Raw genomic sequence first — 18,942 nt, forward strand, 5'->3', positions numbered from 1 at the left:
GTTGCAGCATAAGCAACATTTTGAATAGGATAAATGACAGAATGAGATCAGGCACTATTCTCTCAGCATAGACTAAAGGTTCTACTCAATAAAGTCCAACTATTTAAATTTGCTGGTTAAATGATTTTTATGCTTTTATTAAAGAGACGCTGTGAAACTACACTATCCACAATGCTGCACTTTAAACTCCAGTTAAAAAGAGTTCCTGAGTAGCAGTCAGTGGTCACCATACCATCATGTCAATCCAGAGCCTTTTGACAATTAAGTAAGGATTTTGTTTCAATTTAAATTAATAATACAAATCTTCAGTTGTGTTACACTGTAAGGCATGATGTTACCTGGGGGCAAGGGTAGGGGCAATTACTAGGAAACTTCTCAGTACACACAAAGGTTGAATCTGTGGTCATACAACAGCATTGAAGGCTACATGTTTTTCTTCTGACTTGTACACACTGTGGTTTAGCTCTCAAATGCTGGTAGGCCCAGGTAAAATGGTGGCCAAAATGCACATGCATAAGGAATAATAATCAGGGATATCTAATATAACATAGTGAATTCAATTTTATTCACATTAGACACTTCAACTAATGAATTTTTCCTGTTTAACCAGGTTGTACATGTTGGGCACAGGTCTACTTTAGGCTTCAACCCAATAAACATAATGTTCTTGCTCACAAAATAAAGAGGTTTTCCTGAGGATGTGTTCAATGCAGACAGAAAATAGCTGAGCCGTAAGGAACAGTTGTGGGAATTCTATTTTAAGAGCACCGGTCTGGATATGAGAGTTAGGGGGGAACAAAGCTGGGGGATTTGACATGTGTTTCAAACCATCAGCTTGAAATGGACAATCGGTTAATGATACAGTTTAGTGCTCAGTGCAGAAGCAGTGTTTGGGTGACTTTCTTAATAAAAAAAAATTCAGAGCTTGGACTTTGTAAATGCCATTTGAACAGGAGCTAAAATTGCCAGGATCTAAACTTCTACGCTCCTCTCAGCTGCTAATGAAACTTCTAAACAACACTCCAAGTGAGTATTTTTGCATGGTTATCCAGTGTGAAACTATGTATTGCATCTGTTACTATTTTATGTAGGCATTTTTATATCTAAGCATATTGAAAAATGTTCTGTGGTGTTTTCGTTTTTTTCGTTGTAACACTATTTGTTCATTTTCTGGAGTCTTTATTTCTAGAATAAGTGGCGAGTCTTAGTTAAACAAGATATTCATGATGTTAGACCCTTCCTTCATGTATTTATGATTCTTCTTGATGGAAGGAAACAATCTTAAGCATGTCTCTAATTTGTCTCAAAATAGGGGAACAACTCTTCTATGCTGTTGGACTGGCCTCTAAACTTTGTACTGATTTTAAAAATCCATCTAAAGCTGCTATTAAACTCTCTTTTATTCCTGCAAATAAAGCTGCTGCTTTTTTTGGGGCTAAAATGTATGCATTTTTGGAACTACCCAGGTAATGGGACAATATAAACCCCTAAAGTGAAAAATGTGAGCGGGTGAGAGCCCTAAATAGTGCTACACCCCTCCAGTAAATGCTTCACATTGAGGGGACTCAACACCTCCCTCCTGTAGACATGTAGAACTAACACTGTAAGAACTGCAATAATATAATCAGTAGGGATGCAACGAATCCAGGATTCTGCCTTTTTCAGCAGCATTCGGATTCGGCCGAACCGAATCCTAAATGTTCCGACTCAGACTCCTAATAACTTTAAATACACGCACTGAAAATAATCAAATCAGATTTAAGAGTTTCTATGAAGGAGGATATGGCAGAAGTAATTCAGTTTCTAACAACAATACAGTAGTTGATTTTGGATTCTAATTATTATTATTATTATTTATTAACATGTATTTATATAATTAACAGCTATTCTACAGCTATATGCCAGGTTTCATTAATATACAAGTTGTTTTAGGTTTTCCAATTGTTTTTGGTTTATGAATTTTAACTTTAGAATAACCAAAGTATGCGGTTTATATTTTTGAGCTTTGGCAGTGATAACATGCCTTGTATGTTAACTTAACTTAACATAACTTACTTAACATAGAAAATACATTAGTATATTAAAGGAACAGTAACATCAAAATATGAAAGTGTTATAAAGTAATTAACATATAATATACTGTTAGCATGCACTTGTAGAAGCTGTGTGTTTGCACAGGTTACAGAGCAAATAACAGATAAAACCCCATTGTATTGGACAGAGCTTATCTGTTATGTGCTTTGTAACCTGTGCCTTTTCTCTATTTCTCCAGCTTGTAGAGCTGCCCACATGGCTACACAGCAGCTTGTTTAAATAAACAATAGTAGTCTTTCTGAAGCAAACACATTCGTTTTACCAGTACAGAGCAACAGTACATTACATTCTAATTACTTTGTTACAATTTCAGTTTTTGGTGTTACTGTTCCTTTAAAACAAGAGTAGTTGGAATTGGAGTCAAAGGTACCGTAAACTGAGCAGTCTGAGTCTTAAAGGAGAACTAAAGTGTAAATAAAGTAGTAGGCTTGAAATGTTACATTATGCTTTGGGCTTTTGGACCTACAGCTATTTAGCAGTAAAGATCTGTGTCTCCAAAGATGCCCCAGTTTAGCATCTTAACAGCTGTTCAGAGCCCACTGAGCATGTGAGTGTCACAGACACTTTCCAAGATGGTGACCCCCTGTGACAAGTGTCCTGGATCATTGCTGCTATTGACAAGCTGAAATTTTAGGCTGGTGCAATAAGTTCAGTATTTTCAACATTTTTACCCATATTCATTTTTAGGTTTTCATTCTCCTTTAAGGATTCATGTACCGACTCCACTGCCCTGAATATAATGACTAAAGCTTGACTGGTCCATAATTTTACACAAGATGCAGAAACTGCAGCAATACATGTCATCTCAAGGGGGGCTGGATGAGTATCATTGAGGACACTTGAGTAGGATCTGGCTGGTATTGTACACAAGGACTCATTTTGGCCACAAATGTGCACAAAAGCGTTTTCTTGACACGTTCTGCCCCACATGCAAAAGTGTATTGTCATAAAGCACTGCATAACATATTGACACTCGTAAATAAATGATAATGATTTTATTTCATTAAATGAGATCATCTAATGATGTCCATAACATTTATATAATCCTATTTACCTATATAGTTGCTTTTAATTTGTCTGTAATCTGCGCTACTGAAACATTTTTCATGGTTTTTGTTGCTCTGCCTAGTTTCTGCATCATTTGTAAACAACAGTCTATAGCCAGTCATTTGTTGTGTATATATGATAATTTGCAGAATAGGAAGGCTTGACACCCTATCTAATTGTTTGGGCAACTGTCGACCAATCAGATTAGGACCTGTTTTGCCCTGCCTGAAATCATTGTGTGTAGCCAAACGGATCTGTACTTTTCGCTGTCACGCGTGTCCATTTGATCCCAGCTTTATACCTTGTCCTCCTCTCACCCTGTATTTTGTTTTTTCCATCTATTGGCAGATCACAGGCAGCTGAAAGACATACCTGCTAATTGTTGAAGGGGCTTATATACATACATGGAGATAAAGGACAGATGTATTTGTTTTTGTATATTCTGTATTTTTCTTTTGGAGCGCTCTGTCCAAATTATCCTTTATGATCATTCTTCAATTATGTAATGTTTAGCTTTTGTAAAATGCAATATTTTCTGATTTCATTTACACATATTTTATCTTATATCACATCATGTTTGCCTTTGCCTCTCTTGTATACTTGGTGATCTGTGGCACTTACCTATCAGTAATGTGCTTTTGTTTGTGTTTTTACCACCCCTCTGTATTTCATAATACATTCTGCATTATGTCCGCTGTGTTGCTAGCTTCATAGGACCATGACAACCTACAAATTGTCTGTATTATTTTTATGGCCCCTTTTTTCTGTCCATAGCCTTACCATGCCCAGGCCACAACCCCTCTTGGCCTTTCAATGGGATTATGAACACAGTCAGACCCTCCTGAGAACTACAAGGAGCCTGTGGCCAGCCCAGAGGGAGACCACAACTGTTTTAGGCAAGGCTAAACCTGCAACCCTGTGTCAACACAGATCATACGGCAACCCCATAGAGTTTACCTATCTTGTTTTGCCATATGTCTTGTATTTGTTAGAGTACATGTTATATTGCACTTTGATGTGTGGGATTGCAGTTAGGTTTAACATTTTTTAATATGCATTATGCTGCCCATTTCCATCCATGAAATCTGATTTGTCTACCCCTTCTCTCTATGTAAGCCCACCCCTCTTTCCAGTGTTAAAACCTCTTCAGGCCTTCTAGCAATGTCCATTCCAAGCAATGAAGTTCCTTCCTCATTATGCTGAAGACCGTTCCTACTACAGAGTGCAACCAACATTGTAATAATTTCTTTTTTCATAATCCCCAAAACCTATATAATTTTCATATGTAAGTTTCTTGAAAAGTAGAGCAAAACCCTGAAATGACCTATGGTTCTGTCCATTCATTTGCTTTGCCCAATGAAATTGTTACCGGCATAATCTCAATGACAATGATACATGGGGTGTCACTAGCCATTTCCAGCTCAGTGGACAGATGACAAAACAATTGAAATAATCTCCTCGTTCAAAAGCAAGCACCTTGACTCGTGCCCCCACAGGTTCAGGAGAATTAGGATGCTAATGTAGAGATTAATAGCAGAGTAACTACTTCAGTAAAGTTTTACTATGCGTGTAATTTTGTTGTAAATCATAGTGTGGCCTCTGCAAATATTGGTCTTTCTTTGTAACGCCTGTAAAAACAAAGAGAACTTGGCATACTGTAGCTTATTCTGGCTGAACTGAATCTGCCTAGTAGCTGATGCAGAAATGCTTTATTAATTAACGCTTGTTAAATTGTGGCTTTGCATGTAGTTTTGATTAGGCTAGATTTTAGATTTTTCATAAAAGTGTATATAGTGCCGACATTCGGCACTTATTACAGGGATTAAGCATCATAGTCCAGGGCTTTCCTCCGATTCGGTTATTACCTGATAAATTCCTTAGAAGCTTGAATTTCCTGCTCCCGTTTGGGGGAAATATGTAATTAAATAAATCAAATCTAAAAGCCATTTATATTCCACAACTTATTGAAAACAAAGTCTTTTGTCAGGGGCTTCATGTGTCTTTTCAAATGCTTTCCTCTTCCTTACCTCTAAGTTAGCCACATAGATTTGGTCATTAAAGTGTTTTCTTTTCTTCCCTAAGGTACAACGATAATGACATTAATGATTTAAAGGACAGACATTTTTTTATTTATTTTTTTGTTTTTAGCTAATGTACCAATCTATGGGCATAGTGTTTGGGGAATACAGAGGCAAACAAAGAAGTGCATTCTTTCTCTTTCACTAGCTTTTAGGCTTCAGGTGCTAAGGTTTGCTTTCTTAAAATTTAGGGGCTGATTTATTTAAGAGCGTACCTGGGCTACAGCAGAGGAAGGTTTGTGCATATACAGAGAATGCACGCATGGCTTAATCAGGAGTGCCCACACTTTACTAATGCGAGGTCTACTTTAGTGATGTTGTCCCGTTATGATCTACATCCATAAAAGCACTGTTAGCATTCTGTTCCATGGGGAATATTACTTTAATATTGCTTTATGAGAACATGTTCTGTTATATTTAACAACTATTTCTCATGTAACCTATACAGAATAAATATCTGAATGAAAAGCATGAAACAGGAGGGGGATTTAGACAAGCGGTTTGTTGACAGTGTCTTGAGATCTACTGATCACCAGCTAAAGGTCTACTGGTAGATCCCAATCTACCTTTTGGGCACCTCTGGGTTAGATTCAGAATTGCAAATACATTTATAAGGGTACTGTTATTTTTTTTTTCTCTTTGAAAGCTGCATTGCATGGTTGTTTTTCTGCTTTGTTACCTAGCTTCCCTAAAGACATTTCTGAATGTGACTCATTTTGTAGACATTGTTCTTTGACTGGCTGCAGCCTTTACACTCATTCTTGTTCCTTAATCCCTTACAAGAATACTGAAAGTCACCTATTGGGAGCAAAGGGAGCTCCCTCTTGCTGTGGGTGAGCTGAGGGAAGAGGTTTTCTTCACAAAATACTATTGTTCCCCCAACCGGAATGTAAGCTGTATTGGCGTGCACCTCCACTGGGGGAAACAATTGTTGCATGATAGGTGCCCATTAAGTTCCACTGGCACTGATCAATGATGAACAATTTGTTTAAAGCAATGCCTATAGCTGCCCATAGACGTGCGGATTTTAACCTCATATCTGACAGTCGTACGTTGAAATCTTCCGATCTGCAAGTTGTGTCTGACAAATACTAGTGACGGTCAACCACTGCAAAACATGCAGAGATATTATTGTTACCCGATAGAAATCTTCTAACCTGTCTGATCGACTAAACGGCCGATCACCATGGTACGAAAAATGACGGGACAATCCACACAGGTTCCGCAAATTGTACGAAACAAATTTTTCATGCAACTTTATCTTTGCATCTATGGCCAGCTTAAAATTATGGCCCTATGTACATTTTTATGTAAAACTAATAAGAATGCAAAAGCTTTCATAAGAAAGTGCTTAACAGGTAGTGGTAGGTTAATTGGATCCTGCTAAAATTAACCTTTGTGGAATTGTGATACAATGCCGGTCAAAGTGTGAATTTTAGAGTTCACCGCAGTAAAACTCACTCTCTATTCGTTCCTATGAGATTTTTTAGAACCCTAAATTCACACTGATAAACCTGCCCCTGTGTTAGATGTTGTCACTATATAGAGAAGGATGACATTAAATATAAGAGGAGTTAAAGGGCATGTAAAGGCAAAAAAAAATAAAATGCCATTTTTACTTCCTTTAATAAAAAATAAGCCTATCTCCAATATACTTTTAAAAAATGTGTACCGTTTTAATAAGAAACCTGACTGTATGCAGTGAAATTCTCCCTTCATTTACTGCTGTGGATAGGAATTGTCAGACGGTCCCTTACTGTCGGGCAGGGAAACAATCTTACTTATGAACAGCAGGGGGAGCCCCCACCTTACTTCCCAGCCATGCAGAACATAATCAGCCTGGTTTGTTTCCCTGTAGAGCAGTCGGTGACTGTGTAGAGATTTGTATTGGATTTTATTATTGCCTTTATATCCCCTTTACTGTTTCCAACTCCAGCTGCAGGGACAAAGATCATGGAGCCAGATATAAACAGATAAACTGGGATTCTATTTGGAGGATTATTTTGCTGCAGCCACTGGTTCTGCACAGTTGGAGAAAGTTTGTATTAAATAATACAAAAACTATAAAATCCACATTAGATCACATGACAACACAGGACCCAGAGCAATCAGCATATTCTGATTATTAATCGCTCTTGCTGTATCGGCTTCTGACATATTATTTGACTTGTGCTGTTTTGATAATTTGTGACAATCCCTAAGCAGCCCAGACCACACTGAGCATGTGCACAGTCTTGGTCTTGCAAAGATGTTTAACAAAGTTACAAGATGGTGACCCCCTGTGGCCAACTTTGAAAGCATAAATCATTTGTTTGATTAGGCTTGTGGTGCAGTAAGTTCATGTTTATATTTAGTATACAAAATACAGCATTTCTAGCCTTATTCTATGTTAGACTTTACTTCCCCTTTAATAAGGAACATGGCATCATCGGACACAGCATGCAGAGTTATGTATGTCCATTGAGTTCTGCATTTCTTTGTTCATAGGAACAAAACTGCTCCTGACATTTGTTTCTTATAGAATGTCATATTGTGATAAACCTCTATTTGAGGAATTCCAGAAATTATCCCAAGGAATTTAAAGAAAAAATATGGCAGAGGTTGATTCATTTCTAGCCCTCTTGTTGCTAGTGCAAACAAACCTAAGAAAATTGGCAACCTCTGCCATGCATTATTTCAGGCTCCTGGGATAGTTTCTTGAATTCCTCAGAAATAAAAACTTCTCGTTGTCTTCCTCAGTTGATTTTTCCCCTTATCCCATGCAGACAGCGTCAGACCGGTGGGGCAGTTGTTTTAACAGCAGTCTCTGAATAGGAAATGTGTAAAAGAACAAATCTCTGTGTCAGCACTAATGACAAAAAGGGGTTTCTCTTTTCCCGCCCAGTTACATGCTGCACAGAACTCCTCCCCCCTGGGGAACTGAGCTGGGAAGTGGGAACCAGTCATAAGGAACAGAAGCTGACCCAAAGCTTGGTTGGCAGGGCATACTGGCTTTCCCGCCTTTTTCCTGGTTATCATTCAGTGATTGTGTCCTGCACTTTCTGTCAGATACACAGCTGCTGCTTGTTAAGTCCCTCACAGTACAGGTATTGGACCTATTATCCGGAATCATCGGGACCTGGGGCTTTTCGGATAACGGGTCTTTCCGTAATTTGGATCTTCACACCTTGACTACTAGAAAATCATGTAAACATTAAATAAACCAAATAGACTGGTTTTACTTCCAATAAGGATTAGTTATATCTTAGTTGGGGTCAAGTACAAGCTACTGTTTTCTTACTACAGAGAAAAGGGAAATCATTTTTAAAATTTTGGATTATTTGATTATAATGGAGTCTATGGGAGACAGCCTTTCCGTAACTCGGAACTTTCTGGATAGTGGGTTTCCGGATAATGGATCCCATACCTGTATAATGTACAGGGCAAGCTAATGCAGCACACATATACACACAGGCTTCTGTAAGCAGTATTAAGGGCTTTAGGATTCTCCTTCTTCCTTTGACTCGTTTCATGTGTGGCTCTGACAGACATTGGTGGATGGGCCTCTTTATATTTCACTAAGGCAGACATTTTGTGGTAGACTCAGTCTAATTTGTTCATTGGTTTCCTTTATACTGAAATGATAGGGCAAATACCAATTATAAGGCTGAAACCTGTCAGTATCCTCAAGGGTTTTTTTGTGTGGAGATTTAGTGGCATAAGGCATAACCATAACAAATGGCCCATGACCTATAGAAAGAGGTGTGCAAGCCATGTTAGTAAGGGTGTGGTGCACTTTGGAGGGATACAGATGCACAAGTTGTACTTGGGCTAATGGCTGTTTAGCTCCGCCACTGGGATTTGGGCAAATTGGTTCCTTCGGGAAATAAAGCAGTTAAGGTGGCCATAGACGTGCAGATTTACCTTCCCTCTAAAAACATATAGGCTGGTATATAGACAAGTGAACTAGTTCCTACTGTGTAGTTTGAATGTGATCGGACCTTTAAGCTGGCCATAGACGCAAAGATCTGATCGTACGAATCGAGGATTCGTACGATTTTCGAACCGCGTGTGGAGAGTCCCGACATTTTTCGTCTGGCGGAGATCGGTCGTTTGGTCGATCGGACAGGTTAGAAAATTTCTGTCGGCTGCCGATAATATCTCTGCGTGTATTGCCGATCGTACGATTTTCAGTGGGAGACTGTCACTAGCTTTGGTTGGACCTTGGACATAGATATCCTACGATTGCTGTCAGGGGCAGAACATTGCTGATCTGTTCTTTAACTAATCTGACTGATAAGACTTTGATCTGAATGATTAGTGGAGGGTCGGAAGATGGGAAAGTCAGATCGTACGATGATTCGTACGATCGGATCTTTGCATCTATGGCCAGCTTAAGTCTTTTTATTTTATTGGGCAGGAACTGACACAATCTGTTTAAAGTCTGATAGGAAACCCACAGAGACGTGAGGAGAGCATATTAACTCCTTGCAGGCACATGTATGGGACCTGTTATCCAGAATTCTTGGGACCTGGGTTTTCTGGATAATGGATCTTTCTGTAATTTGGATCTCCATACCATAAATTTACTAGAAAATCATGTAAACATTAAATAAACCCAATAGACTGGTTTTGCTTCCCATAAGGATTAATTATATCTTAGTTTGGATCAAGTAGAAGGTATTATTTTTATTGTTACAGAGAAAAAGGAAGTCATGCTACACCATGCTTAAGACAAAATTTAATTTATTTGTAATTAGAAATAGATATTTCACAATAACATATTGTTTTTGTGATTAAACACTGCTTTAATTCTGTTCAATTTGTAACAATGAAAATACATCAGGCATATCGGATATTTACATTAGGATTCGTCACATTAGCAAAATTACAGTTATGAAGTAGCAACGAAAATAATTTTATGGTTGGGGGTCACCACAACATGAGGAACTGTATTAAAGGGTCGCGGCATTAGGAAGGTTGAGAACCACTGGTCTACAGCAATTCTGCTTTCTGTATTACCAGCATGGTTCGTGCTGTCACATCTATGATAGATCCTGGATCTGACGCACAGAATTCACTATTTTGTCATTCGGCCGAATCCTTCATGAAAGATTCTGCTGAATCATGAACCGAATCCAAGCCATAATTTTCATATGCAGCGCAGTTAACAAATTTTTCAGCTTGTTTGTGTAATGAAAATTTGCGTAATTTTAAGGATTTGGTTCAGCCAAATGTGAATCCTGCTGAAAAAGACTGAATCCTGGATTTGGTGCATCCCTAATCATGGCTGCTGGATTTACTGAAAGGCACTCATGTTCCTTTTTATTAGCTTGCATCAAAAAGTACTCCAAGGGCATATCATTTATCTAGGGATGCACCAAATCCACTAATTTGGATTTGGTTGAACCCCCCAATCCTTTGCGAAAGATTCGGCCGCATACCGAATCCTAATTAGCAAATGCAAATTAGGGGTGGAAAGGGGAAAACATTTTTTACTTCCTTGTTTTGTGACAAAAAGTCACGCAATTTCCCTCCCTGCCCCTAAATTCGGATTCGGTTCACCAGGGGGAAGGATTCAGCCGAATCCGACTCCTGCTGAAAAAAGCTGAATCCCGAACCGAATCCTGGATTCGGTGCATCCCTACATTGATCTGCACTACATTTTATATTTTAAGACAGGCGGTTATCATGAAAATTTCCATTTTATTTCCTTCTTTAAAAACCTGCATGTATTAACTGCAAAACACTTTCTGGTGCATGAAGTGGTTTAGCATAAAACACATTTAATGTTCTTAATAGGAACGTTTGTTTTAAGATTAACTTTTAGAATAACGTAGACCGTGATAGGCCGTTGGCAATCATTGTTCTAATTAGAAACTGTATAGAATGCTATTACAGGTATATAAGTTTAATGTTAAGACTTGATATCCCTTTTAAGATGAACGTCCCAGCATACTGTGTAAAGCACGCTGGTCATCTCTCAGGTTGATATTTTACAATTTGGCTGGTTAAATTACAATGATCCAAAATGCTGATTGGTCCGATTGCTCTGAAGTAGTACAGCACCAGACGCTCCTGGGGCTACTGATGACCACATATCTGCCGACTGGTGTTGCAAGCGGTCTGCCATCTTGGGCACTCTTTTAATCAGCAGCTTATTGGCTCGTGTATGGAGGCAGCATGCCTCCCTCACTAATATTCTGGGTAGGGATGCCTTTTTATCTTATGTAAAGATATATTTTCACATTTTTGTTCGACTAAAATTGAATTGCAATAGTCCAGTATACAGTCTGAACAGCAGCCCTTTTTTATATTTGTGCAGTAAATTACATTAATTGTGCCATAAAGTTCCTACTTTCTTATGGGGCAAAGCACACAACATCATCTTCTAAGACATAAGCTTTAGTCATGCAGTTTTGGCTCATTATTAACACTTGCATGTTTATTTACATGTTCATTAAAGGAAAAGTATATCCCCAAAATGAATACTTAAGCAACCGTTTATATCATATTAAGTGGCATATTAAAGAATCTTACCAAACTGGTATTAAGTAAATATTGCCCTTCTACATCTCTTGCCTTGAACCCCCATTTTGTGATGGTCTGTCTGTGTGCTGTCTCAGAGATCACCTGACCAGAAATACTACAGCTCTAACTGTAACAGGAAGAAGTATTGGAGCAAAAGACAGAACTGTCTGTTAATTGGCTCATGTGACCTAAGTATCATTTTTGATTTGTTTGTGTGCAGTGAATCTTACGATCTCATGGGGCGGCTCTTATTTTTTAAAATGGCAATTTTCTATTTATGATTACCCAATGGCACATTCTACTAGAAAAGTATATTATTATGAAAATGGTTTATTTACATGAAGCAGGGTTTTAAATATGAGCTGTTTTATGCAATATCTTTTTATAGAGACCTACATTGTTTGGGGGTAAAGTTTTCCTTTAACATCCTGCATGTTCAGAACCAGTTGGTTTATATTAAGACTTGGCTAAGTAGGTAAATATTTTATGACATCAGGTTGGCATCAGACATAGTTTCTGTACAATGAAGCTTGCTTTACACATGCCAGGTATACAACTGATTAGCCTGCAGGCCAGTTATACATTGTGCCGTTTACCCATACACATTGATAAAATGTCTTTGATTTCACTGACTGGGCCATGATCTGAATGGTCAGTTTGCTTGCCCATTTTAACCATTTAATACAGGAGATTACCTTAAAATATGCCATAAAGTCTATACCTACCAGGAATTACTTTCTAATTTCTGCCTTTATCAGCATTTTATTTCTGAGCTCAAAGTTTTCCATCTTACATTTTCATTTCATGTGGTATTATGGTGTCTTCAAAATGCAGCCCTTCTAAATATAGCAGCTGCACATCCTCAAATACTAGCTTTCTAGAGTTAGTGAGCATTAACACTTCAAATTTTTACTGCAGAAAGACCTTAAATGGCTTATTTATTAAACCTTAGAATTTTATGGTTGTTTTTTTAAAGGAGAAAAACTCGAATTTTTAGAGGATAAAAAACGTGAATTTTTTGAGAGTTATTATAGCCCGAAGCTGGTAAAAATCCGAATCTGAAAATACAGCTTAAACCTGGCAAAGTCATGTACAAGTCAATGACAAGTGTCCCTTTTACCATTTTAAGAGGTTTCCTGATATTGTGATCTGAGCTGGTTTTCGTAAAAAAATCTAAAAAAGTCGAGGTTTAACGTCCGACATTGTTGCATGACTTTTTTTCCACAACTGACTTCTTTTTCCACAACTGACTTTTTTTCCACAACTGACTTTTTTTCCACAACTGACTTTTTTTCCACAACTGACTTTTTTTCCACAACTGACTTTTTTTCCCCCCCTCACTGACTTTTTTTTTCCCCCAACTGACTTTTTTTCCCCCAACTGACTTTTTTCCCCCCAACTGACTTTTTTCCCCCAACTGACTTTTTTCCCCCCCAACTGACTTTTTTCCCCCCCAACTGACTTTTTTCCCCCCAACTGACTTTTTTCCCCCCAACTGACTTTTTTCCCCCAACTGACTTTTTCCCCCAACTGACTTTTTCCCCCCAACTGACTTTTTCCCCCCAACTGACTTTTTCCCCCCAACTGACTTTTTCCCCCCAACTGACTTTTCCCCCCAACTGACTTTTTTCCCCCCAACTGACTTTTTCCCCCCCAACTGACTTTCTTTTTTCCCCCCCAACTGACTTTCTTTTTCCCCCAACTGACTTTTTCCCCCCCAACTGACTTTCTTTTTTCCCCAACTGACTTTTTTTTTCCCCCAACTGACTTTTTTTTTCCCCCAACTGACTTTTTTTCCCCCCCCAACTGACTTTTTTTCCCCCCCCAACTGACTTTTTCCCCCCAATTGACTTTTTCCCCCCAACTGACTTTTTCCCCCCAACTGACTTTTTCCCCCCCAACTGACTTTTTCCCCACTAACTTTTTTTTCCCCCCAACTGACTTTTTTTCCCCCAACTGACTTTTTTTTCCCCCCAACTGGACTTTTTTTTACCCCCAACTGACTTTTTTTCCCCCCCAACTGACTTTTTTTTCCCCCCCACTGACTCTTTTTTTTCCCCCCAACTGACTTTCTTTTTTCCCCCAACTGACTTTTTTTCCCAACTGACTTTTTTCCCCCCAACTGAACTTTTTTCCCCCCAACTGACTTTTTTTCCCCCCTGACTTTTTTTTCCCCCAACTGACTTTTTTTTCCCCCCAACTAGACTGACTTTTTTCCCCCCCAACTGAACTTGACTTTTTCCCCCAACTGACTTTTTCCCCCAACTGACTTTTTTTCCCCCAACTGACTTTTTTCCCCCCCAACTGACTTTTTCCCCCAAACTCTTTTCTTTTTTTCCCCCAACTGACTTTTTTTCCCCCCAATCTGACTTTTTTTCCCCCAACTGACTTTTTTCCCCCCAACTGACTTTTTCCCCCCCAACTGACTTTTTTCCCCCCCCAACTGACTTTTTTCCAACTGACTTTTCCCCCCCAACTGACTTTCTTTTTTCCCCCCAACTGACTTTTTTCCCCCCCAACTGACTTTCTTTTTTCCCCCCAACTGACTTTCTTTTTTCCCCCAACTGACTTTTTCCCCCCCAACTGACTTTCTTTTTCCCCCAACTGACTTTTTTTTTCCCCCCAACTGACTTTTTTTTTCCCCCAACTGACTTTTTTTCCCCCCACCAACTGACTTTTTTCCCCCCCCAACTGACTTTTTCCCCCCAATTGACTTTTTCCCCCCAACTGACTTTTTCCCCCCAACTGACTTTTTCCCCCCAACTGACTTTTTCCCCAACTGACTTTTTTTCCCCAACTGACTTTTTTTTCCCCCAACTGACTTTTTTTCCCACCCCAACTGACTTTTTTTCCCCCCCAACTGACTTTTTTCCCCCCAACTGACTTTTTTTCCCCCCCAACTGACTTTTTTTCCCCCCAACTGACTTTTTTCCCCCTTTTTCCCCCAACTGACTTTTTTTCCCACAACTGACTTTTTTTCCCCCCAACTGACTTTTTTTCCCCCAACTGACTTTTTTTCCCCCCAACTGACTTTTTTCCCCCCAACTGACTTTTTTTCCCCCCCAGCTGACTTTTTTCCCCCAACTGACTTTTTCCCCCCCAACTGACTTTTTTCCCCCCCCAACTGACTTTTTTTCCCCCCCAACTGACTTTTTCCCCCCCAACTGACTTTCTTTTTTCCCCCAACTGACTTTTTTTCCACAAACTGACTTTTTTCCCCCAACTGACTTCCCCCCAACTGACTTTTTTCCCCCCAAACTGACGACTTTTTTTCCCAACTGACTTTTCCCAAATGTCGACTTTTTCCCAGCTGACTTTTTTTCCCCAGCTGACTTTTTTTTCCCAACTGTCGACTTTTTCCCAGCTGACTTTTTTTCCAGACTGACTTTTTCTCAACTGAAACAAAAAATGGGAAAAATTTTAGTTTTTACAAATACCCCCCTTAGAGAGAGAATGCAGCTGATTTCATGTTATTGTTTCTTGGCAAAGCTAACACACATGTAAATGTTAGAGAGATGGATAATTTGGTTTTGCTTTTTTTCTTTATAAAATGAGTCACCAAGACTGATGTGAATCAGCAAGAATATGAGCCCCTAATCGAATCTCTTCTTTGGGCGACATTGGTTAGTACTTCTACAGAGAGGAAAGAATGCAACTGGCACTTTCACACCCACTGAATTCCTTCCAGTAATTGCATTCCTTGCATGCGCCTTCCCTGGACTGTTCTTATTTGTAAGGCTGAATCTCTCCAGTGTTGCCAGCTCATAGGTTGCACATATGTATATAAATATATATTTATATTTTTCTTTTTTACACCGTTCTGTGTAGTAATGCTTAATACTCTATTGCCCTTTTCTCTTTCTATAGTACACTAGAGTTGTATATCTGAGAGTTAGGCTCCGTAGTATTATATTTTATATCATTACAATGCCTGTGAAAACAAAGCACTGATCATTCTGAACAGGGCCACCATCAGGAATTAAGGGTCCCCCATACTACTTTTTGCAAATTATTAACCTATGGGTCAGCTGGAACCCAGGGAGGAGGGCCCTGCCAACACATATAATGTGGGCCCCAATGAAGTTAAAATGGGCCCTGCACGACTGACCATGCTCCTGTACAACTAGTCACACCCCATTATGTCAAAAGCCCACCCATGATCCACCCAAACTGCCCACTCGCCTTTCCCCTTTCTGACTTTCACATTTGTACCTTTATTGAAGCCGCAGACAGCAGTACCCTCATGTGAGTTATTCCAACAAAACATCATGGCAAATCTTTACTGTAAAGAGAGAGTCCTTCTCTAGTCTTAACCTTGGGCTTTCTGGACTTCCAACATCCGGCAATATATACTGATAGGTCAAGGCAGTGTCCTGTGTTATAGTTCTGAAACATCTAGACCCACATTTAAGAAGAAGCGTGTTTGTCATTTTGTCTTATTATTAATGATGTATATCAAATTCAGAAGTATGAGTTTTTGCTGGATGTATAAAACAATAATAATTCATATGAGTTTCCGTGATGAATAAATAATTTGGTAATACTTTAACTATACTTTAACAATGCTACTTGACTCCTGATGCACAAGTATGGCAGCCCCCTCATACAGGAACATGGGCCATCAGACCGCTAATGTAACTAATTGTGCAAATACTTTATGGCGTAAAATATAAGTAGCTTTCAAAGGTAATATTATGATAGATGTAAAAAAGAGTTTAATTTCTGTTGTCAGTATCTCTTTAAGATGCATTATTCATTTGTACATTCTAACTTTTTTGTGTTTTTTTTTTTTTTTAGATAGAGAAATGGGAGACGATCGTCCCTTTGTGTGTAGTGCTCTTGGCTGTGGACAGGTAAGATAAATTCATAAGTACTACTCACGGGGCTTATGGTTACAGACTGGGAGATTAGTCTTCCAGCGACAAATCTTCTCTACTTTGGGCAACTAATCTCCCCAAATGCCTTCTTGCCAAATTCGCATTCTTGCCGGTGGGATGGCATACGTATAGCTTTGTTTTCCGAAGTAGCACAAAGTTGCCTCACGAGGAAACTACGGGCGACTTCAGAATTCCTAAGCGATACATGTGCCACCCCCCAGGTGATTCACATTATTGCCGGAAGGAAGGCATTTCGGGGAGATTAGGCGCTCGCAGTAGAGAAGATTTGTTGCTGGGTAATTAATCTCTCTGTCTGCCATTATTCTAAATCTGACTAAACATGTAAATATCCGCTCGTTTGGAGAGGAGCTTTTATCAGCCCTTCTATGACTACCTATAGGCTTTATCTGTAAATCTTTTAAGGGGCATATATAAATGGAATATACATTTCCTATATTTTTTAATCTCATCTATTAAAAGTGTATGTGAAATGTTGAAAAAGCATTAGTAAAAATGCTTGTTGCTTCAGAAACACTGAACTATGAAAATAACGTTGATTTAGAGCAGTTGCAAACTAGGACATTTCCCCCTCCCCAAGTTTTGACTACAAGAAGAGTTGCAGTAATTGACTTTGTTCAGTAATGGGAGGCTCAGGGTGGCACAAGAGAAACTGGAGGTTAGCACCAGGTTGCCTTTAGCATTTAGTTTCCAATACTGATCAGTGGGAGTTCTTTAAAGATATCATCATTGTGCAAGTGTAAGAGATTGGTTTGGGGATAACTTTTTGCATTAAAATTTTAGTTCTGTACTTTGATTTCTATTTTGCGAGCTCAACCGTTTTGTATGCATTCAATAGGGAGATTGTCATTTACTAGCATACACAGTGGTGACAGACTGAGGGGGTTGTTGTCCACCACTGTGTGCCAGGGGCCCAAGGGTACTTCTAAAACTCTCTGTGCATAATAATATGTTTAATGATTAACAGCTTGATAATTCAGGGTAGTATATTCATATTAGTCTTTCAGAGCCCAGAACAGTTAGGTTCCCTATCTCTGGAGGGAGGAGGGTTTTGTTGAATGGAAGTATAAACACTGTATGGTTGCTAAGTCTCCTCTTGCTGTTATTTTGGGACCTGGCTCTCGGATCCCCAGCTAACACAGCTGAGAACGTAAAAGCCGTCTGTACCTCACTTGACTTTTGTGACCTTACTGGGGTGGGTTCTCATGTCATGGTTTAGTCATTTGATTAGGCAGATTCCAGCTCTGTGTATCCCAGTAGCCTCTGAGTTACCTATATTCATTGAAAGCAGACTGTCCTGTAACAAATTAATTTGAAATTCCCTAAACTGGGCACAAATGATTTAGGCATTAGGGTTATTTACTACCTGCAGGACTGAGTACAAAGTGCAGATAAAAGTCGCTGTCCTAACATGTTTTTTGCACTTTTTAATATACAGAAGCAATTAGGGATGCACCAAATCCAGTATTTGGTTCTGGATTTGGCCAGGATTCAGCCTTTTTCAGCAGGATTCAGGTTCAGCAGAATCCTTCTGACCGGCTAAACTGAATCCAAATCCTAAATTGCATATGCAAATTAGGGACGAGAGTGAAATCGCCTGACACTTTGTCACAAAACAAGGAAGTAAAAAGTTTTCCCCTTCCCACCCCTAATCTGCATATGCAAACTAGGATTTGGTTCGGTTTTCGGCCAAATCTTTCACAAAGGATTCGGAGGTTCGGCCAAATCCAAAATAGTGTGATTCGGTGCATTCCTAGTAGCAATAATAACAAATGTGTAGCGTTCAGAGAATTTATTTTTTAGATGGGGCCAGTGACCCCCATTTGAAAGCTGGAAAGAGTCAGAAGAAGAGGGCAAGAAATAATAATAAAAAAAACTATAAATAATGAACACCAATTGAAAAGTTGGCCATTCTATAGCATACCAAAAGTTAACTTAAAGGGTGGGTGGCACGTGGTCCTCCCACTATCTCCTGCCTTCTCAATTGCACTTCATTTAGACGCACAAGTTATGGAGCGTTGGAGGGCAAAGGCTACAAACGGAGCCCAGTTCCTACTGCCTGTTCTATAGCAGATGATATGGACAGGGCTGCTTTGCACCCAACAGAGCTGAGTTCTGTCTGTTGACTGACTGCACTTTGCACCTAGCACTGGAAAAAATCCATACTCTTAAATGTCTGTTTTTTAACTGAGCTTACTCATCATTTACTTATCCATGCTCTTAGTAAATTACTCCCTTGGATTAATTGATGCGCAAAGTGCCATACAAGCTGAATGCTATGACAGAGGGGAAGACTCGGTCTTATAGGCATACAGTAT

The 18,942-nt window shown here is 39.2% G+C and overlaps 1 protein-coding gene across 4 annotated transcripts in view; it reads left to right on the top strand.

Annotated features, from left to right (window-relative positions):
* The window catches only part of atf7.L (activating transcription factor 7 L homeolog), a 52,600-nt gene that overhangs the window by 15,967 nt on the left and 17,691 nt on the right, over positions 1 to 18,942 (top strand). For 3 of the 4 annotated variants that reach the window (XM_041582586.1, XM_018247561.2, XM_041582585.1), the window contains exon 2: positions 16,527 to 16,582. In XM_041582586.1, coding sequence (XP_041438520.1) covers positions 16,535 to 16,582 — 48 coding nt within the window. In that variant the 5' untranslated portion in view covers positions 16,527 to 16,534. The remainder of the gene's footprint in view (positions 1 to 16,526; positions 16,583 to 18,942) is intronic. The other variant, XM_018247562.2, reaches the window with a different exon arrangement.

The sequence above is a fragment of the Xenopus laevis genome, chromosome 2L, assembly GCF_017654675.1.
Source record: "Xenopus laevis strain J_2021 chromosome 2L, Xenopus_laevis_v10.1, whole genome shotgun sequence".
Lineage (NCBI taxonomy): Eukaryota > Metazoa > Chordata > Amphibia > Anura > Pipidae > Xenopus > Xenopus laevis.